This window comes from Zingiber officinale, chromosome 8A (assembly GCF_018446385.1).
Source record: "Zingiber officinale cultivar Zhangliang chromosome 8A, Zo_v1.1, whole genome shotgun sequence".
NCBI classification, from domain to species: domain Eukaryota; kingdom Viridiplantae; phylum Streptophyta; class Magnoliopsida; order Zingiberales; family Zingiberaceae; genus Zingiber; species Zingiber officinale.
This window is the reverse complement of record NC_056000.1, coordinates 112,080,665-112,103,972: the sequence shown is the minus strand read 5'-3', so window position 1 is coordinate 112,103,972 and position 23,308 is coordinate 112,080,665. Positions and strand designations below refer to the sequence as shown.

The following is a 23,308-nucleotide window of genomic DNA, read 5'->3' as shown; positions in this document are numbered from 1 at the left end:
TCATTGTTCTGCTATGATCAGCCATAGGGGTATTTGAAGATGATAAAGAACTTCCTGAGTCCTCTGAAATGTTCTCTTGAATTCTCAAAGCTCTGAAGGTCCTTTCAATTTCTGGATCAAAATCAAGTAGTTTACCACACGAGGACCTGGTCATATCACCAAAAATCAATAGTTAGAATTAAAATAGATAGACAATAAAATCAAGAAAGTGAAAACAAAGAAAAGATGAACTATACGCAATCTAAAAACAAGCAAACTCCACTAGTTTCCCCGGCAACGTCGCCAAAATTTGATAAAGCCTAAAATCTATATTAAATGTCACAAATAGGCTTATCAAATTAACAAAAGTTAAGGACTCAATTAACTTTAGTAAATCTCGTGTAATATGGAGTCCCAAGTCGAATCTCACAAGGAAACTAATAGTAGAATGTTTGAAATTAGACTAGCATTATTCTCCTTTTGAGGTTTTCTTCTGATAAAATGGGAATGATCAGTTTTGCTTCACATCCTAGATTGCGAATTAAAATGCAACTAATAAATCTGATCTTGAGCAGTAATCAAATCCTAACTAAGGAAAAAAAATAACATAATCTATGATTAAGAAGCTAAAAAGAGATATATCAGAAGTGAAATTTCAGAAATGACATGTGCAGCAATTTGATACTAAATTGGAATTGCAGAAATTAAAGCTCAAACTGTAACAATAAAAGAGAAAATGGAATTGAATTGCACAAAAGCAATCTAAAGTAACAAAATCAGAACTACACAATTCAGATTTAGAAAACAAGAAGGTTAATAGCAAAATCTAAGAAAGCAATAATGCAGGAATTCATAAATTGCAGGATATGAATCTAAACCGTTTCTAATCAAAGAAACAGATGCAACAGAATTTATTGCAGAAACAATAAACTGTAAAATCTAAATCTAAACCATCTCCAATCAAAACTACTCCCCTAACAAGTCTTCCCTTGCTACAACACAAGCTAATTGAATGAAAACTTCAACTCAATTCAATCTCTTCCAGCACCAAGGAAAACTTTCCTGGAAAAGCCGGTGAAGATTGGAACTGCACAGCTCGAAATTTTGCAGATCTTGAATCCGATTTCTCTGGATCGATGCTCTCTGATAGAGAGCAAGCCACTATCACCGAAGAATTCCCCCGATGATGGCTGAAACAGAAGACATACGAATAGATCTTAGCTCCGGAGAGAAGTTCGCCGGCGCGTGCAAAAGATCCGAGCCTAGAAGCAAAAGAATGGAAGCTCCAACGCCAATTAGACTCGTTGAGAAGTAGATCTGAAGGATGATGGGGCCGAAATCCTGAAGAAAACGCCGGGACGCGGAGCTGAGCGCGGAGGAATCGACGAAGAAGCTGGAACACTGTAGCTTCTCATTTAAACAGATCTCAGATTTGAACCGACGGCTGAGATTAATTTGGAGCTAAATCAACGGTGAAGAGTCATCCAAAATCCGATCTGAAGGTACTGATGTTAATCTAGGGTCTGGATCTACTCTCCTGTAGGTCGGATCGATCAGATCATCACTGGATGGTCCAGATCCGCCCAGTCTTCAATGAATGGTCCAGATTAATCCGGCTGGGTCAATGGCTGGATGAACTCAGATCTGGATCAAAACTTTTGGATCTTCATAAATGGCTCAGATCTACTCCCCATTAAGTTGGATCGGCCAGATCTTCAACGGATGGTCCAGATCTGTCCTATTCTTGATGAACGACCCAAAACGACCCAAAGCTTGATCTTCTTGTTTGAATTCCGATTCGAGCCCAATTTCAGTCCAAATAGATCCAAATCCAAGATCCTTTGATGCCTACAAAATAAGAATTAAATATTAGCACCAAATAACACCAAAAATAAGATAATTTGTAATTATGCCCAAAAATACACACAATGTACAAAATGTGATGTAGCCATGATTTAAACTATGAAATTAACATCAAACCATGCATATATGAATCAAAATATTGCAATGAAAATCATGGTTATCAACGTGGCAAGTCCATTCAGGATGCTCCACGTAGTGAGGCGACGCAGAGAATAAAACTTGCCTCCGGGCGCCCGGATCCCTTCCGGGCGCCCGGACCACCTTTTTCCAGAGATTCCTTCTCCTGCAAAACAAGGTTAGTCCGAGGCAAAATATACCCTGCAACACAGATTGTTAGCACAATGAATTAACAGAAAAAGTATGACTTAGATTCCGTCTTTCCGAGACCGGAATCTAGTCACGATCTCAACTTAGATATCCGAAATGGATCTAAGCCGAATCGACGCCTAATGTTCCCTTCCCGGGAACGCGTCCTCGCAATCACTCTCCTCTAGTGACTTACCTTACTTACCTGCCAGACGTCCGGTCAGCCCTTCGACCCGTCTGGACTTCTCGCCAGCTATCCGGTCAGCCCGTTGACCTAGCTGGACTTCTTACCAAGCGTCCGGTCAGCCCGTCGATCCGCTTGGACTTCGTGCCAGCTATCTGGTCAGCCCGTCGACCTAGCTGGGCTTCGTGCCAGACATCCGGTCAGCCCGTCGACCTGTCTGGACTTATCCTGCACACTCGATCAGAGTGTTAGATCAACAATAAACCTAACTTAACCTATTTGTCATTCATCAAAACCTAGGTTAGACTGTTAGTGCTACCCGCACCAACACATGTAATCTAGATCGAAACAAAAATGTAAAATCGTAATAACTAATATAGCTCCTACTGTATTTAATATTACAATCATGCACACATAATAAAATATCCTTGACATGTCCAAGGGTCCAATCACACACAATATCTATATGTCATATTAGTTGGAGCCTACAACCACAAAGTTAGCACATCCTACTATTATCCTGCCTAAATTATGTATGACATGTGCATAATCTATCTGAAAACCAAACACACAGAGGCAAACCCTAGCTCTGATACCAATTGTTGGTTAGTCCTAAGAAGATCGTACTTGTTCCATTATACAAAAATTTTGTACAAGTGTCGAACCTTTCCTAATAACCTATTGTGTTCTTTAGAAATTAAATTCGGAATCGTAAATAGAAGTTAACATTATTGATTCCAAATTTAACTTATTTGTTCTTAATGGTTTAGACTTGGATCGCAAACGATGCTTAACATTATTGATCCAAATACACCTAAGTTATAAATTCAATTAAATATTAATTTTCAAAATTAGCTTTCAGGACTGTATGGCGAGGACTAGACCTTCTTAGGTGTGGGATAATCCACTGCCGCCTAGACAAAGCCTTTTAAAGAAATTTAATATTTAATTTCCTTATATAACTCTAGGTTTAACCAAAAGGAACAATCGAATCACAAATTCGAAAAACAAAAAAAAATACAAACTTGATTTTTTAATCCGAAAATCTAGAATCATATGCCTCTTGTGTTTGGAATTCATACAAAGAAAAACTAGTATGATGTGGAAAATAATTACTAGTTATACCTTTCTTTGTAAACAATAACCTCTTGATCTTCTACCGTACTCCTCTTCTAATCTCGGACGTCGTGTGGGCGACGATCTACTGAGACGAGAACCACCCAAGCTCCTTCTTCTCCAAGCTAGTTTCGGCCACCACCAAGTCTCCAAGAGATGTAGAGGTTCGGCCACCACCACCAAGCTCCAAGGGATGCATGAGCAAAGTCTCATTTCTCTCATTCTTCTCCTAGCTAGAACCGACCACCAACAAGAGCTCCAAGAGAAAGATGATCCGACCACAAAAGAAGAAGAGAAGAGGAGGGAATAGGGTCGGGCACACACCATGGAAAAGAGGAGGAACAATAGAAGAGATGTTGTAAGGTGAAGGCACCTCTACCCCCTCTTTTATATTCCTTGATCTTGGCAAATAAGGAAATTTAATTATTATTAAAATTCCCTTATATTCCTTGCCTTTGGTTGTTAAGCGAAAATTAATTAAATTTTCCTTTTAACCATGCTATGGCCGACCACACACCAATGCTCCAAATAAGGAAAGTTTTAAAGATAAAATTAAAACTTCCTTATTTGTTTCCGGAAATTTTAAAATTAAAATTTCCCTAATAATTTATCCCTTCATGGTTGGTTATAAAAGGAAATTTTATAAATTAAAATCTCTCTTATTAAAACATGTGGATGATTTCTAAAAGGAAAGTTTTCTCTAAAATTAAAATCTCCTTTCAATCTACAAATAAGGAAAGATATCTTATCTTTTCTTAATCTTTTGTAGAAACTTATAAAAGGAAATATTTAATTTTAAAACTCTCTTTTTAAAATCATGAACATGGTTACAAAAAAGGAAAGTTTTCTCAAAATTAAAATCTTCCTTCCAATCAACAAATAAGGAAAGATATCAAATTTTTTTCTTAATCTTTTGTAGAAAGCTATAAAAGAAAAGATTTAAATTTTAAACTCTCTTTTAAAACCATGGAATCCACATAAGAAAAATTTTTAAAAATAAAACCCTTTTATTTTTATTGTGGCCGACCCACCTAGCTTGAGTTCAAGCTAGGGTCGGCCACACTTCATCCCATCCAAGCCTTTATGTGGTCGGCCCTTGCTTGGGCTCCAAGCATGGCTTGGCCGGCCACCTAGGATGGATAAGAAGGTGGGTATGGATGGGTATAATACTTTATAATTAAGAGGCTACGATAGGGACCGAAAGGAGGAATTGGTTTTGGTCTCCCGATGAAATTAAGCTTCCCGTGTTCACCTCGAACACCCAACTTAATTTCATCAATAATAATTTATTCCACTAAATAATTATTATTGAACTACTACGCCAATCCCAAATTATATTTTGGGTTCCTTCTTATTATAAGTGTGTTAGTCTCCCTATGTTTAAGATGTTGAATGTCCACTAATTAAACGAGTTACTGACAACTCACTTTAATTAATATCTTAGTCCAAGAGTAGTACCACTCAACCTTATCGTCATGTCGGACTAAGTCCACCTGCAGGGTTTAACATGACAATCCTTATGAGCTCCTCTTGGGGACATTATCAACCTAGATTACTAGGACACAATTTCCTTCTATAATCAACAACACATACTATAAGTAATATCATTTCCTAACTTATCGGGCTTATTGATTTATCGAACTAAATCACACCCTTTGATAAATTAAAAAAATAAATATTAAGTATATGTGCTTGTTATTATATTAGGATTAAGAGCACATACTTCCATAATAACAGAGGTATTGTTCTTTTATTTAGTCAGTATAAAAAGAAACTACCTCAAATGGTTCTGCTCAATACACTCATAGTGTACTAGTATAATTTATCAGTCAAGATAAACTAATACTTAATTATACTACGACTATTCCAATGGTTTGTTCCTTTCCATCTTAGTCGCAAGCTACTGTTTATAATTTATAAGGAACTAATAACATGATCTTCTGTGTGTGATACCACACACCATGTTATCTACAATATAAATTAATTAAACAACTACACTTAGCATATAAATGTAGACATTTGACCAATGTGATTATTATATACAAAAAGGTAGACTTTTAGTATACACTCTAACACATTTGTCAAGCGCTACAAACTCAGATTCTATCATGGATCTGATTATTACCATTTGCTTAGAAAATTTTTAGAAAATGGCTACACCTCCCAGAGTGAATATATATCCACTTGTAGACTTAGAGTCTTTTATGTCAGATATCCAACTCGCATCGCTATATCCTTCTATAACAATTGGATATCTCATATAGTGCAGTCCATATTCATGAGTATACTTCAAATACCTCAATACTCATGTTATCCCTTTCCAGTGCTCAACAATAGGATTACTCATGTATCTACTCAGTTTACTTATTGCGTAGGCAAATCTGGTCGTATACAACTTATCATGTATATTAGACTTCCAATCACTCGAGAGTACTCTATCTGAGAAATACTTTCACCTCGATTTTTTTGATAAATATTGACTTGTATCTATCGGCATTCATGCCAACACAATATCACTCTTGGTAATTTCTTAAGAATCTTGTCCACGTAATGGGACTGACTGAGAATAAGTCCTTCTGTTATTCTAAGAATTTTAATTCCTATAATCACGTCAGCTAGGCTCATATCTTTCATGTCAAATCTTGAGTTCAACATATCTTTAGTAGATTTGATTATTTATCATTACTCTCAATGATAAATATGTCATCTATATATAGACACAAGATAATGTAGTCATTCTATATGATTTTCATGTAAACACATTTATCACATTCATTAATCTTGAATCTACATTCCTTCATGGCATTATCAAATTTCTCATGTCACTACTTTAGTGCTTATTTCAAGCCATATAATGACTTCACCAATCTACGGACCTTATTTTTCTATCCTGGTATAAAAAGCCCCTCAGGTTGCTCCATATAGATTTTCTCTTCTAAATCTCCATTTAGAAAGGATGTATTTACATCAATTTGATATATATCTAGATTTCATAGAGCTGTAATAGCCAATAATACTCTAATAGAAGTTATTCTCCATATTAGAGAATACGTATCAAAGCAATCAAGGTCTTCTTACTGTCGGTATCCTTTGATTACCAATCTAGCATTATACTTATCAATTGTGTCATCTGACTTTATTTTCTTCTCAAAGATCCACTTGCAACCTAATGATTTACTTCCTGGAGGAAGATCCGTAAGTTCTCAAGTGTGATTTTGTAAGATAGATTGTATCTCAAATGTAATTGTCTCTCTCCAGTGAGGTTCATTAGAATAGTTTACTACTTCTGAGTAACTTCGGAGTTCACTTTCTAACATGAAAGTGATAGAATCTGATCCGTAGGATTTTTCTACTCACGCTCTTTTGCTCCATTTAAGCTCAACCTCGACTGATTCATCATTATCTTCTTCGCCTTGTGTTTCACATGTTTATTTTGAGGAGCTAGCATTCTTTCAGGTCATATACGAAAATACATGCTTGAAGAATGAGGTATTTCTTGATTCTATTATCAAGTTCTTGTGTATATCTAGTATTTGTGACTCATGCACAAAAAACTGATACACACTGTTGTTATATGCATATTTAATAAATATGCAATCGACAATCTTTGGTCCTATCTTAATCATTTTCGGATCAGGCACCAAAACTTTGGCATGACACCCCCAATATTCGTAAATATCTGTAGGTCAGTTGTCTTACATTCCATAACTCATAAGGGCTCTTATATATTTTCTTTCGGGACATCATATTTAAAAGGTAATTAGCTGTTAACACAGTTTCCTCCACATGAACTAGGCAGTCCAGAGCTCAATAGAAGAGCATTCATCATCTCTTTTAGAGTGTAGTTCTTCTGCTCAGCAACACCATTTTGTTGAGGTGTATAAGGAGTTGTGGTTTCATGTCTGATCCCATGTTTAGCACACAACTCAACGAACGGCGATACATATTCACCGCCTTAGTCATTTCAAACCACCTTAATCTTTTTATTAAGTTAGTTTTCAACTTCATTCTTATAGAGAGAAAATTTCTCTATAGGTTCATCCTTACTTTTGAGATGATACACATAATAATATTTTGTGTTATCATCTACAAAAGTAATGAAGTATTTATTCCCACCACATATCGGTGTACCTTTGAGGTCGCACCTATCGGTGTGAATTAGCCCGAGTGATTCGTTGCTTCTTTCAACACATTAAAAGGATGACCTTGTCATTTTCACTTCAACACAAATCTCACACTTGTGTTTTGGGTCAAGGTGGAATGTAGGTATATTTTACAGTTTATTAATCTACACAACATATCGTAATTAATATATCCTACTCTACCATGCTACAAACATGAAGACTCAAGCATATAAATAGAAGAGCTTTCATATTTATTTATGTTAAGTCTAATAGTCATTACATTGAGCTTAACCAGTCCATCAGATACATAGTCCCTTCTTACAAACATTTCATTCTTAGGCAATACAACTATGTCTGATTCAAAAATAATATGAAAGTCATGCTTGCTTAATAGTAATCCGGGTACTAGATTCTTTTGAATCTCTGAAACGTATAACACATTATTCAGAGTAAGGTCTTTACCCGAGGTCATCTTCAGCACTACTTTTCCTTGACCCATGATGTCTGAGGTTGTTGAGTTTCCCATGAACAGGTTGTCTCCATTGACTTCTTCAAAGTTGTGGAATAGTTCCTTATTACAGCAGACATGTCTGGTGGCTCTAGTATCGATCCACCATTACCGCGGGTCTGAATCGACAATGTTCAGTTCAGAGACAACAGTACAAAGGTCATCCATTTCTCGTCCCTCGTTCAGGTTGACCTCCTGCTTCTTCTTCAGCTTTCTACATTCTGAAGATTTGTGATTGGCTCGACCATAGTTAAAGCACTTCCCAGAGAATTTCTCAATGCCTCCTCTAGGTCTTATCTTGGAAGTCTTTAGGTTCTTCCATTTTGAGTTTTGACTGTGCTCGACCATATTGGCTTTCACAATAGCTTGAGAGAACAACTTTCTCTCTAAACTCTTGTTGTCATCTTCGATACGAAGTCTAACAATGAGTTCCACCACATTCATCTTCTTCCATTTGTGCTTCAGGTAGTTTTTGAAGTTCTTCCATCCGGGAGGTAGCTTCTCCATGATAATATCCACTTGGAAGGTTCCACTCAAAATCATCCCTTCTAAGTGGATCTCGTGCAAGATCACCTAAAACTCCTGGACTTGGCTGATCACCATCTTGGAGTCAACCATCTTGTAGTTCAGGAATCGACCCACGATGAACTTCTTGGTCCCTGCATCCCCCATCTTGTACTTCTTGTCCAAGCACTCCCATGACTCCTTAGTCATTCTCTTTATGCTATACACAGTATACAACGAGTTGGCAAGGCAGTTGAGGATGTAGTTTTGGCAAAGGAACTCAGAATGAGTCCATGTCTCCACTACACTAATGATCTGCGTATCAACATCCTTAGCATGCTTGGGAGGGTTCTTGGTCAAGAGCTAAGCCAGATTGAGCGTGGTCAAGTAAAAGAGCATCTTTTGCTGTCATCTCTTGAAGTTCACTCCAATGATCTTCTCTAGCCTTTCTCCGTGGTTGATTGGCACAGTTCCAATCGGGGTGGAGTGAGCCTTCATGTGTTGAGTCTATTGCACCTTAACACTTTGTTATGTGGTCATCTCAACAAAATAGAGTCTGTTTCATGATTATTGAATAATTTATTGCCGGAGATATTGAAGAATTAGATAAATTTAAATACACCAAATTAAATTCAACTTATTTGTCGAGATGACCTGAACAGATAATCTCAAGCTGCCAGCGAGGCTGGTTCTGCCAAGCTTCTGATGGTTCGAGTCACAAAGTTGATACGGTGCGTAGCAAAATCAGAAAAAGAATTCGTTGAGGAAGATGTCGAGGCTTGCGCTCAATGCAGTTTCCTTAAAACAGATTCGCATCACCTCTAGTTGTGCTTCGAGGTTCTCTCGGGTTGTCTATTTTCCAAGATATAATGATAGAACCACGCACATAACCAAGCACTGGTTGTATGTGGCAAACTTAGAATGCACCTGAGTGCTATCACGAGTAGTTTAGCCAAACGGATGCACGACTAAGATAAAAGAATCGAGAAACAAAGGTGGACAAATTCTTTTGCTTTCGCTTCTCTTACATTTCTTCCTCTATTTAAGATGCAGCCTCCTTATATAGGATCTCTCACCTTGCCGGTAATAAATGACCAAATTATGGTAATTAAATGTTGGGTTTAATGTCGTCATTAATGAGTTTAATGTCTTCATTAATATCGAGACGTTATGGAATCATTATTAATGAGTTTAATGTTGTCATTAATGATGAGACGTTACGAAATCACTATTAATAAGTTTAATGTCGTCATTAATGTTGAGACGTTACAGAATCGACATGAATTTCATATTAATGCTTCAGTTACACTTTTGAGCAGGTAAAAAAAGAATATTCAGGTGGCAAAACGTTGGTTCGTTCTTTTAGGCAAATCTTGCCTCAACTGGTCCGGCATTCGACATGCGTAGGTCCAGGGGCGTAGCTAGGATTTTCGATTAGGAGGGGCAATTTTCAAAAATTCATGAAACGAGAAAGGAATAACTTACAACTCTTGGAAGATCATTGCTTTTGAGAAAAATAGAAAAGATCAAATAAAGAGGAAGAAGTAGAAAAATGATAACTTTACTTTCTTTGTTAGCAACCTTGACTAATTTCGGTGAGCTCGACAATAACACAAAGAGAGCAAGGTAAGATAAAACATGACTATTTTGTTGTGCCAATAAAATCCTAAAAAATACCAGAAGAGGAAGAAGATAGGAGGGTTGATGGCTGCTTGATCTTGTTAGAAGAGGGCAACAACTGGTGTTGTATTTCTTGCTTGCTGGAGAAGAGAAAGGAGAAGAAAAAAGCTCGTGTGCTTTAGAAGAGGAGAGGAAAAAATTGTAGGTTTACTAACGTTGGAGAAGAGAAGGAGAAGAAGCAAATGAGGAAGAAGAGGAAGAAAAAAATAAAAGAGAGGAATGGGCAAAGGGGTGGCATACGGGACATTGGGATGTAACATGCAAAGAGAGAAGAGGGAGAAGAGGGAGAGAAAAAAATGAAAGGTTTCATCCAGAATATCCTAATTCTTCTTAAATCGTTCGAACTCGTTTAAACATTAAACTTGGTTCGGTCATAATTCAACTTCAAATCAATTCCAATTTGAACCAACATAATTCTTATCTCCATATCTACCCGTTGAATTTAGTTCAAACTCGATTCAATTTTAATTTAGCTTCCTTACTTTGTGCCCTACGATTTAGTTTGTCTATTTATTATTATATATTTTATTTTTAAAATTCAATACTTAACATTTCAAATCGTGATATTTCCTCATAGAAGTGGTACCAATGGATAACTTAAATCATGAACTTTCCAAATATATGATCAATTTTAATTTTCGACATTGAATGATGATGAATCAACTATTCAAAGTAATGATAAAGACTTTCAAATTATATATATATATAATAAAATATGAGAGGGGGCGGTCGCACCCCCTCTCTTTAAGGTGGCTACGCCCCTGCGTAGGTCGTACTCGCACACAAGTTAACTTTAGTTTAATATAATCATGACCCTGGATTTGCACCCACCCTTGCACACTCATGTGTGAGAGAGACTTTTCCCATGCATATGTTTATAAAATCAATACATGTGTCACAATTTAAATAAAAAATAAAGTCAAAAGACTTCTAATTATGTGAAACAAAAAACTCATGCATAATAGAATCTCCTAGTCTCTAACTCTTTATTTCATTCATATTCCCAGCAATTTCTTCACTCAAATTTAAATTTTCTATGTTATAGGTTGTACTTGTGACTTTATGAGTATTCATTTCGGCTTACTAATCAAAATCTTTGGAGATTATACTTTAGAATACCTTTATATCTTTTATAGCCTGGCTCATGGATGGATGAAAGAGGAGAAGGAATCCACTAAAAAATCTAAAGGTTAAAGAGAAAGATTGAGGAAAAAAAAAAAAAAAAAAGGAGAGAGAGAGAAAACAACTAAAGTGAAAAGAAGAGCGAGGATATGGTCCTACAAAGACATTGCGACAGCTAATTCGTAGTTTCCCATCGACGCCTTCGTTAAACTGTTGTTTGCATTTGCATGTTTTGGAAGAGGATGAAAAGTTTGTTGTATAATTCTGAATGGATGAAAAAAATAAACCAAAATCTTACTGGAAACCAATTTAGAATCCATAGTAAGTTATTTTCTTATGAGATAAATAAAGAAAAATATCAAAATTCTTATATGATTTATCCTTTCTAGTGAAAATGCATCTCTTGCGTATGATTTGGAAAACCCAAGCCATCTAAAACCTTCTAACTTCAAAGCAGCCATGATAAATTCGGTTAAATATTCATCTTTATGAGAAAAAATATATTTAAATTTTAGATCTATAAAAATAGACGAATTGAATCGGGAACACAAAATGAAAGCATTGAGTTAAAGTCAATTTGAATTCGAATTAAATTAGATAGACACGGAGATAATGGAAACATGACCTCATGACCATTTATGTGTTGGAGATCGAGACCATTTTTTTATTTCTTTCTTCGTGTCGAAGCAAATGATGAAAAAGGTCCACTTGAAGAAATGATGAAAAAGGTTATGTTAACTTGAAAATTAAAAGTTCTTATCATATTGCATGACGAATTAACTGGTCCATTCAATTCAAATATTAAGAGCATTTTCATGCCAGCTTTTTTTAAAAAGATTTGTAATATTAAAAAAGCTCAATAAAAAGGCTTTAATACGTATGGAGGTGTTAGTTCAAGAGCAAATTTAATTTTTAAATCTATGTTTTTTCTTTTAGGGATGGAGCTATTATTCATTAAAAAAATAATATTACATATTTAATTTTTTAAATAATTAAAATGTTTTATTTGAATGATCAAATTTGTACTCCTTTTCTTTAAAATAAATATATTTAATAAGTTTAAAAAATATAAATGAGTATGATTAAATTAAAATTCATAAGTTAATTAAATATTAAATGAAAATTATAAATTAAATTAAACTAAAAATCATAAGTTAATTAATTTATTATTTAAAAATTATAAATAAATTAAATTAAATTAAAGATAAGAATTAATTAAAACATTAAGTAAAAATTATATAGAGATATTAAATGAAAAAAATAATAAATAAAGATATGTGATTTGTAATGTAGGACCATAAAAAAAAATATACGGAGATTTTTTTTTATTGTAAAAGGAAGGTTTTTTTTTTTGATGTGACATATTGAAAAAAAAAAACCTTAGGAAAAGTTTAACTATAGGAGATGCCCTAAATTGACTCATATCCATTAATGCTCACATCCATCGTCCAATAAATACATTATTGATAGGTATGCATTTCTATGTATTAAGAGCATCCATATGAGTTTTCCTATCTCTATATTTAAAATTTAAGATAAATAATTCACTTTATTAAATTTAGATAATCACTTTTCACTATAGATTATATTAACTATCCTAAAACTTTCATTATCTTCAATTTTTAATTATTTTCTTCTTTTTTCTATTTTTTTATTATATTATATTTATGGAATAAGTGAAAGGAAATAAATTGAAAAAAAATATTATTTTATTTTTCAGATAGAGATTTTATTTCCTAAATTTAGAGATTTATTATTTATCAAATCTAAATTTAAGGAATAGATAAAATAGATAATGTAAAGAGTTTTTAACTATTTTATCTAAAATTTAAAATAAAATCTTTAGATACGATAGCATCGGATGGGGGGATGTTCTAAGTATATTTGGTAGACTTTCTATATATTAAGTATATTAGGTGGAAACCAGATTCATGTTGATATAGTAGTAGTTAATTAAACTATAAAAGAAATTTTGTTAATCTATTTTGGGATGATTTTATTAAAAACAGATTGATATTATAATATTTTCTTCACTCAAATTTGAATTTCTATGGTATTTGTTCGGCTTGCTAATTATAACATCTTTAGAGATATTTAGTAGAAAGGGATGCTCACAGGGCGTAGCGTAGATGGTGAACGCATGATATCTTTGACATAATGATCAAGAGTCAATTCTATCTATGGTCTGTGTATCTATATGAACTTCTCTCTGTATCTATGGGGCCAATATTAGAGGACCGTTAAAATAGTAGATCTTTTTTTTTTTTGAGATATTTAATAGTATAGTTTGAAATATCAAATTTAGGATTTACAATTTAAAGTTCAAATCAACTTTAGCATATCTTTATTGTTTGTTTTTAATTATTATGGAGAGAAAGGAATCCACGGAAGAAAAAGAAAGGTTAAAGAGAAAGGTCGGGAAAAGAAAAACAGATTGAGAAAAAAATTAATGAGAAAAGAATTGGGAAAAGGAGTCCTTGCAACCACGATAGACCAACTAGTGATTGTGATGCCGCTAACGAGAGCTTTTGGCTCAGTTTGAACTCAAGTTCGCGATAAGATTGAACGAATTTAATTTGTGGATTTTGCCAACTCACGGTCTCTTTGCGACTGCACAGCCAAATTGAGTTCGTTTTAGATTTGATTCGGTTAAATTACGATTGAATCAAATTTTAAACTGATTAAATTGGATCGATAAATTTAAAACGAAATAGAAAATTTATGTGGAAACTTTTCGTTCTTCTCGCCACCTGTTCTCCTAGCTTTCCCTCGTTTCTTCTCCTCCAGCGGCCTCACGTGCCTGACCTTTTTCGCGCGCCGACTCTCCTCTCTATTTCTCCCCTGCTTCTCTTCACAACAGCAGCAATCTCTCCCTGCTCCTTTTCTTTCAGCCACCAAACTGCAACCCGCAGCAGTCCTCCCTCCTCCATTTCTTTTTCAAGAGCAGCTGCTCCTTCTCTTCTCAAGAGCAGCAGCCACCACAGCAGCCTTTATTTTCCCCCTTTCCTTGCCCTCCTCACATCTCGGCCGCAGCCGCTGGAGCTAGCCGAGGCTACCAGCGAAGAGGAAAAAGGTGTCCCTTCCTTCTTTTTTTTTTTCACTTTCCCAGTAGTTTTCTTCATTTTTTGTTTAACTCATCTCTAGCAAAAGGTCTCTTGTTCCAGTAACCAACGGCAAGCCCGCTAATCACCTTTCTTCCAGTAACCATCACTCCTTTCATTTCCTCTTCGCTGTTGGCTGTTTAGATATTTGCACAAAATCCAAACAGGTTCTCTGCTCTATCTCCTCAACGAACGTTGTGTGAACTAGTTGGACATATATGGCCACTGATCAGCAGCAGATCACCCTCAAAGTCTTTGTAAACAAGACCAACAACTGCGTAGCTTTTGTCGAATCGGACTCGGATTTCGTAGATGTTCTCCTCAGCTTCCTCACGCTGCCTGTTGGCACCGTCGTCCGTCTTCTCAACAAGCAGTCGTCCATGGGTTGCTTCGATAAGCTTTACCAAAGCGTTGAACAGCTGGATGAGAAGTACCTGGTGACGGCAGCGTGCAGATCGATGTTGACCAACCCAGTGAATTCCTCTGGAATGAAATGCCAGAAACTTAGGATTAATATCGATGAAATGGGAAAGTTATATACATGTTCTTCCGCTAACTGCTATCGGCTTAGCTACAGCTATTATTCAGGCCTCAAATGCCAGTGTGGTGGTTCCATTAATAAGGCAGTTAGTTATGAGCTGAATCGAGATGGTGTTAATTATGAAGAATTTCATGGCGTATTCGTCAAAGGGGCTAAATTTGTTGTTACAGACGCTCTTTGTATAGCTTTCGTTACGGACCTCATTTCGACTTTAAACGAGTGCGGCAATGATGATTGTAACCATATGGAAGAGAGATTGGTAAAGATCGAACGAGAGCAGGCAAGTTTTCTTTTTCTTTTTCTTTTTCTTTCGGCGTCTTTTAATTTCTTGTCGTTCTACTTCAATAGCTGATGGTAATTCAATTGTTAAATTCAACACATGCAGGTTTTACATATTCTTAAAAGGTCCCTCATTTCCAACACTCCGCTAACTGATGTTTTATTGCACAATGGAGAAGACATGACGACGCCCAAGGTTTCAGTCCCTTCAATTGGAAAAACAGTTGAAAGAAAGGCGTTTGATGAGGAGAAGAAGATCTACAAACTCAACATGGTCCTTACTCGTAACAAGGTGCTGTATGCTGGGGCAAGTCAGGACTTCGTTGATTTAATTTTCAGTTTTCTCACATTCCCATTGGGTTCTCTGAAGAGGCACTTGGGCAGTCGATTCCGGATTGGATGTCTCAATAACTTGTATGGCAGTGCAGAGCGTTTGCGGTCATCTGGTTTCGTGGTTGCAGGCTGCGAAGAGAGACTGCTTAATCCTAAGCTTGCGCCATATTTCAATTGCAAGAATCAAGTCATTGGACTGGAGGAGGAGAAGCAAGTTATCTACTATACTTGTAACCACTGCTGCAAACTAAGCACTACGCGTTATTGCTGCATTTTACATGAGGCGTGGGCAGAACAGGCAACACTTATAGACCCCAAAGGTCAACCCGGAGGAACAATTTCTTCACGCGGAAGCTACTGTCAGGAACTAATGTACATGGTCACTGACGAACTCGTAGTCACCCCACTATCCCTCACAGAAGTCATTTCATTTCGCAAGGAAATCTCTGATCCCATAATGATGGCAGAGTTGAGCGTAGCTGAAGGGGAGGTCAGTGTGGTTGCTTCGCCTTTAATTTGTGTCAGTTCTAGTTCTACAAAAGTATATGACACTTCATGCTGCTTTTGTTGTTGCTCTTGTTTCAGGTTCATGATTTTCTTGTTGTTGCTTTGACGTCCAAAACAGCGCTAACGGACGCCTTCTTAGCAAGTACTGTTGGTGTGCTCACTTCGATGGGCGTGAAGGGTGAATGATCCATCAGAAGGAGAAGAGAGGACGGTGGGAGAGGGTGGTAGTAAATGAATGAAACTGATCAATAAGTTATCGTATCATTTTGTCAGTTGTGCTCTCGTTTAATTTCTTATCAGAAAAATTATCATTTTAGTTTAATCTCGTTTAGTAGCAGCAGTAGTAGTTGTTGTTGTGGTTATTATTGTGGTAGTAGTTGTTTTTTTTATTAAAAAAAATTATTTAATTAAATCTCATGTGATACCGCGTGTGTTGGGTGGGGTTGATAGGATAATATGGCTGAAAGTTAGGGCCACAAGAGGGTCAAGAATCAAGCTGACCTGTAAGTCAAGAAGGTCAAAAGTCAAGTCGACGTGGTTGGTCAACAATCCAGCTGACGAGGAGGTCAAGAAGGTCAAAAGTCAGGCCAACGTGGCCAGTCAACAGTCCAGCTGACGAGGAGGTCAAGAGGGTCAGAAGTCAGGCCAACGTGGCTGGTCAACAGTCCAGCTGACGAGGAGGTCAAGAGGGTCAAAAGTCAGGCCAATGTGGCCGGTCAACAGTCCAGCTGACGAGGAGGTCAAGATGGTCAGAAGTGGTCTAGCCCTGATAGTAAGTAGTTCGTGGGCCCACATACAGCTACAGATGGAGACTACCAGCAGGTCTGCTTACAGACCCAGTGTTAGGATGTATACTAAAAGCCTAGCTTTTGGTATAAATATTTATCTAGAAATAAGAATCACATTGGTCAAATGTCTACATTTATGATAAATGTAGTTGTTCAATTAATTTATATTGTAGATAACATGGTGTGTGGTGTCACATACAGAAGATCATGTTATCGGTTCCTTATAAATTATAAACAGTAGCTCACGACCAAGATGGAAAGGAACAAACCATTGGAAGGTCGTAGTGTAATTAGGTATTAGTTTATCTTAACTATATAATTACACTAGTACACTTAGAATGTATTGAGTAGGACCATTTGAGGTCGTTCCTTTTATACTGACTTTATGAAGGAACAAAGACCTCAGTTATTATGGAAGTGTGTGCTCTTAATCCTAATATAATAACAAGCACATATATTTGATATTTATTTCTTTAATTTATCAATGGGTGAGATTTAGTTCGATGAATCAATAAACCCGATAAGTTGGGAAATGATATCACTTATAGTGTGTGTTGTTGATTATAGAAGGAAACTGTGTCCTAGTGATCTAGGTTGAGAATGTCTCCAAGAGGAGCTCATAAGGATTGTCATGTTAAACCCTGCAGGTGGACTTAGTCCGACATGACGATGAAGTTGAGTGGTACTACTCTTGGAGCTAGATGTTAATTAAGTGAGTTGTCAGTAACTTACTTAATTAGTGGACATTTGTTATCTTAAACACAGGGAGACTAACACACTCATAATAAGAAGGAGCCCAAAATGTAATTTGGGATTGGTGCGGTAGTTCAATAATAGTTCTTTAGTGGAATGAATTATTATTGATGAAATTAAGTTGTGTGTTCGGGGCGAACACGGGATGCTTAATTTCATCGGGAGACCAAAACCAATTCCTCCTCTCGGTCCCTATCGTAGCCTCTTAATTATAGAGTACTATACCCACCTATACTCACCTTCTTACCTATCCTATAGGGGCCGGCCAAGCTAGCTTGGAGACCAAGCTAGGGCCGGCCATGGGTATGTTCATGAGTGAATTCATGTGGCCGGCCCTATTAAAATAAAATTTTCTTATGTGGATAATATAATAAAGAGAGTTTAAAATTTAAATCCTTCCTTTTATAAGATTCTACAAAAGATTAAGAGAAGAGTTAAAATCTCTTTCCTTATTTGTAGATTAAAAGGTTGATTTTAATTTTAGTAAAAACTTTCCTTTTAATTATATTCATGATTTAAAAGAAAGTTTAAAAATTAAAAATTCTCTTTTATTAGTTTCTACAAAAGATTAAGAAAAGATTTAATATCTTTCCTTATTTGTAGATTGAAAGAAGATTTTAATTTTTAGAGATAACTTTACTTTTTTGAAATTATCCACATGTTTAAAAGAAAGATTTTAATTTATAAAATTTCTTTTTATTAACCAATCATGAAAGAGAAAATTATTTTAATTAAATAAATTTTCCTTTTCAATGGCAAAAGAATTAAGGAAGTTTTTATTAAATTTTTCTTATTTGCCAAGATCAAGGATTATAAAAGAGGGGGTAGAGGAGGCTTCAATGCTAACGACTCTATTCGATTTTTCCTCTCTTTTCTCCTTGGATGTGGCCGGCCCTTTCTTTCCTCTCCTCTCCTTTGTGTGGCCGAAACCTTCTCATGGTGGAGATAGCTTTGGTGGCCGGATCTAAGAAGAAGAAGAAGGAGAGAAAAGAAGTCTCTTTTCTAGCATCCCTTGGAGCATTGTGGTGGTGGCCGAACCTCTTCATCCTAGGAGAAGTTTTGATGGCCGAAACTCGTAAGGAAGAAGAAGGTGCTTGGTGGTTCTCATCTCGGAAGATCGTTGCCCACACAACGTCCAAGGTTAGAAGAGGAATACGGTAGAAGATCAAGAGGTCTTTCTAAAAGGTATAACTAGTAATTTTTGTTTCCGCATCATACTAGTTATTTTTGGAAATAATACTAAATACAAGAGGCATACGATTCTAGAGTTTCGAATTTATTTTCGATATAGTGTTCTTTTGTTTTTTTTTCCCTTGTGATTTGATTGTTCTTTTCGGTTAACCTAAAGTTATTTTAGGAAATTAAATATTAGCTTTCCATAAAAGGTTTTGTCTAGTCGGTGGTGGTTGCTCCCATATCCAAGAAGGCCATGTGCCTCGCCACGTCAGTACTGGGAACCAATTATGGAAATTAATATTTAATGAAATTAATAACTTAAGGTGATTTGGATCGAACGTGTTAAGTTCCGCAGGAGACCCAAGTCAAAACCTAAAAGAACGAATAGATTAAGGTTTGGATCAAACGTGTTAAGTTCCGCAGGCGATCCAAAATTTAATTTAAAAGAACACATGGTAGCTAGGAAAAGGTTCAGACCTTTGTACAAAATTTTTGTACAGTGGAGCCTCTAGGTTTTCCGAGTAGCAACCAACACCCAGCGTGCAGGTCGGGACGCTCATGCCCTGGATAACAGCAGACAGATATGGGTCGGCAGACTGACGAGGAGGTCAAGAAGGTCAAAAGTCAGGTCAACGTGGCCGGTCAACAGTCCAGCTGATGAGGAGGTCAAGAGGGTCAGAAGTCAGGCCAACGTGGCTGATCAACAGTCCAGTTGACGTGGAGGTCAAGAGGGTCAAAAGTCAGGCCAATGTGGGCGGTCAACAATCCAGCTGACAAGGAGGTCAAGAGGGTCAGAAGTGGTCTAGCCCTGATAGTAAGTAGTTCGTGGGCCACATACAGCTACAGATGGAGACTATCGGCAGGTCTGCTTACAGACCCAGCGTGCAGGTCGGGACGCTCATGCCCTGGATATTATCAGCCAGAGCCCCAAGCACAAAGCCTTAAGAAGGAGCAACCTCATGCATATGTGGCTGAGAGTTCACAGCCGCGGGATTAGAAGAAGGAAAAGGCCCTTGTCATACCTGAAGTGTTCCCCGAAGATCCAGACGAGAAAGTACCTTTCTCGGCCAGGATTCTAAATGAAAGACTACCTAAAGGTTATAAAGCCCCGTCAATCGGAGAATATGATGGGAGCAAGGATCCGGAAGAGCACTTGCGAAAATTCAAAAATGCAGCCCTGCTGCACCAATATAGCGATGCTGTCAAATGCAGAGTTTTCTTGAATACTTTATCTGGTTCAACCTTAAAATGGTTCGATGGGTTGCCTCAAGGGTCTATCATCTGTTTTCTGGACTTCAAAATGGCTTTTCTGCGCCGATTTACTAGCAGTAAGAAATATCAGAAGACAGATCATTGTCTTTTCGCTCTAAAACAGGGGCCAACTGAGCTCCTGAGAAGTTATATCAACCGCTTTAATCAAGTGGCTCAAGATGTCCCCACCGCCACTTCAGAGATTCTGATGAGCGCTTTCTCTCATGGATTGGGGGAGGGAGAATTCTTCAGAGATCCAATCAAAAATCCCACTCGGAATTTTGATGAGATGGTGGAAAAAGCTGCTTCCTACATCAAGGTGGAAGAAGCACAAGCAGCTCTAAGGAAGGTCGAAAGACCACTTCCTTCCACCAACAAGCAAGAGAGAAGAGCACCTCAACCACCCCCTCAACCTCTACCGCGAGTCCGGGAAGCCAGACCTGCCTTTCATCCCGGGCCAAAAATTCGACCTGCCCCTCGAATTGCTGCTGTACATATCCCCCGACCCGGGCCAGGGAGTAATCGGTACTGTACCTATCATAGGTCATGTACACATGATACTAACCGTTGCTTTCAGTTCGCTCGAGACTCCAAACGGACTGCCGAGATGGGATTGCCTCCGCCTGAGTTAGCTCCTCAGTTGATCAAGATGATGGAGGAACAAAGGGGGGCCGGACAGGTCGGACAACCTCGTCCCGACCTCGCTGGGCCTGGCAATCATCAGCCTGGCCGGGGAAAGGAGCCCGAAGGATCACGGGAGGTCGAGAACAGAGGCAATGCAGCTGTCAGAGAGATCGGCATGATCTCCGGAGGGCCGACTGACGGAGATTCAGGGAGAGCACGTAAGTCTCATGTTCGGCGATTGGAGGTTCATGCTGTCGGATGCAGTCAGGAGCAAGCTGCTGGCTCTGTTCTTAGCTTCGGGCCAGCAGACCTGGAGGGTCTGGAGTTGCCTCATGACGATGCACTCATCATTAAAGCCATCATTATCAATAGACGAGTGGCTCGGGTTTTTGTTGATACCGGGAGTTCGGTCAACATTCTATTCAGGACTGCATTTGAAGAAATGCAGATCGATGCCGCTGAACTTCAGCCAGTGGCTACATCTTTATATGGATTTACTGGCAATGAAGTGAAGCCTATGGGCCAGATTAAGTTGGCTATATCTTTGGGCACTGAGCCACTGGTGTGCACAAGGAGGAGCACGTTTATAGTAGTAGACCCCCCTTCTTCTTATAATGTTATCCTAGGGAGGCCTGCCCTGCATGAATTTAGGGTTGCTGTCTCGACCTTTCACCAGAAAATCAAGTTTCCTGTGGGCGAGTAGGTCAGGGAAGTTAGAGGAGAACAGAAGGTTTCTCAGCGGTGTTATATTGACATGGTCTGAGTTGAAGCTCGGAAACATCAAAGGATGCAGGACGGAGGTGTTCATGTCATTCAAGAAGAGCCTCTTCCTATAGCTGAGGAGCCCATCCCTTGGGAAGAAGTACAACTACACACTGATCGACCTGAAAGTCTGACCCGGGTGGTGAGCGACCTTCCTTCTCCCCTCAAAGAAGAATTAATTCAGTGTTTAATCCGCAATCGGGATGTCTTTGCCTGGTCTACTGAGGAACTTCCTGGGGTCAAGCCAGAGGTGGCTGAGCACAAGTTGCATTTGTTACCTGACTCCCGGCCCGTGAAGCAAAAGAAAAGAAATTTCTCAGCTGACCAGAATAAAATAATAAGAGTGGAGGTAAATCAGCTCAAAAAAGCAGGACATGTTCAGGAGGTTCAGTTCCCATCCTGGCTCTCCAATGTAGTCTTGGTAAAGAAGTCCAACAATAAGTGGAGAGTATGTATCGACTTCCGGGACCTCAACCGAGCCAGCCCCAAAGACTGCTATCCTCTGCCCTGGATTGATCAAATGGTAGATTCCACAGCCGGATGTGAAAGAATATGTATGCTGGACGCCTACCAGGGGTATCATCAGATACCTCTAGCCCGGGAAGATCAAGAGAAGGTTAGTTTTATTACGGCTGACGGTACTTTCTGTTATACTGTCATGCCCTTTGGCCTCAGGAACACCGGAGCCACATACCAGCGAATGATGGATAAAATCTTCCGGGAGCAGATCAGGCGAAATGTGGAGGTCTATGTAGATGACATACTCATCAAATCCCCGTTGGCTGAAAACTTGATCAAAGATGTGGAAGAAACATGCAGGACTCTCTGACAGTATGGGTTGAAACTCAATCCCTTGAAATGCTTATTCGGGGATAAAGGAGGAAAATTCTTGGGTTACCTGGTGACCGAGCGAGGAATAGAGGCCAATCCTGAAAAAGTTCAAGTGCTCAAGGATATGCAGCCTCCTCAGAATTTAAAAGAAACTCAGAAGCTGGTCGGCAGGATAATAGCCCTGTCAAGATTCATTTCCAGATCTGCGGACCGGGTCGCTCCTTTTTTCAAGGTGCTAAGGAAGACATCCAAGTTCCAGTGGGATGAAGAATGTACTAAGGCTTTTGAAGAGCTGAAGAAGTATCTGGAGGCTCTTCCCTCCCTTTTTAAGCTAGTTGTAGGAGAACCCTTATGAGTTTACTTGTCAGCCACCCCTGAGGTTATGGGGGCCATGCTCCTTAAAGAACATGACAATGTACAACAGCCAGTGTATTTCTTCAGCCATTTGTTGAAAGGAGCCGAGTCCCGATACACGACACTCGAAAAGTTGGTTTACGGATTGGTTCTTATGGCTCGGCGGTTACAACCTTACTTTTTATCACATCCAGTCACAGTCTTAACCAATAGAACCATGGGAAGAGCACTGACCAATGTAGAAGTAGCATGCTGGCTTATTAAATGAGCCACAGAGTTGGGAGAATATGACATACAGTATCAGTCTCACACCGCTATTAAGGCACAAGCCTTGGCAGATTTATTAACAGAGGTACATCAAGCCAACCCTGAAGAAACGTGGAAGATCTATGTGGATGAGTCTGCTAATAATCATGGAAGCGGGGTCGGGGTATTAGTAATATCTCCTCAAGGAGATATACTCCAGTTGGCAGTGCGATTAAATTTCCAGGCCACAAACAATAAAGCAGAGTACGAGGCTTTGTTGGCCGGACTGCAAGCAGCCCGACATATCAGTGCAGCTCAGGTAATCATCTATTCAGATTCCCAGTTGGTGACTCAACAAGTTACTGACAACTTTGTT

At 38.1% G+C, this 23,308-nt stretch overlaps 1 protein-coding gene across 3 annotated transcripts; it reads left to right on the top strand.

Annotated features, from left to right (window-relative positions):
- Window positions 1-14,224: 14,224 nt before the first annotated feature.
- LOC122009966 lies at window positions 14,225-16,469 on the top strand. Of its 3 annotated transcripts, none has more exons than XM_042566289.1 (4): window positions 14,225-14,459; window positions 14,551-15,308; window positions 15,414-16,130; window positions 16,226-16,469. In XM_042566289.1, exons 2-4 carry the CDS (start codon window positions 14,706-14,708, stop codon window positions 16,331-16,333), a joined length of 1,428 nt encoding a protein of 475 aa, XP_042422223.1. In that variant the 5' UTR covers window positions 14,225-14,459; window positions 14,551-14,705; the 3' UTR covers window positions 16,334-16,469. The 3 variants fall into 3 exon arrangements, with proteins under 3 accessions (XP_042422223.1, XP_042422224.1, XP_042422222.1); XM_042566290.1 differs by having other exon boundaries at window positions 14,537-15,308; XM_042566288.1 differs by having other exon boundaries at window positions 14,225-15,308.
- Window positions 16,470-23,308: the final 6,839 nt, after the last annotated feature.

Bases quoted from the DNA above. Each gene is read 5' to 3' on its own strand.
- LOC122009966 (XM_042566289.1), top strand. From the start codon at position 14,706: ATGGCCACTGATCAGCAGCAGATCACCCTCAAAGTCTTTGTAAACAAG. The intron at 15,309-15,413 runs GCAAGTTTTCTT...CAACACATGCAG, and splicing joins TAAAGATCGAACGAGAGCAG to GTTTTACATATTCTTAAAAG. The intron at 16,131-16,225 runs GTCAGTGTGGTT...CTCTTGTTTCAG, and splicing joins TGAGCGTAGCTGAAGGGGAG to GTTCATGATTTTCTTGTTGT.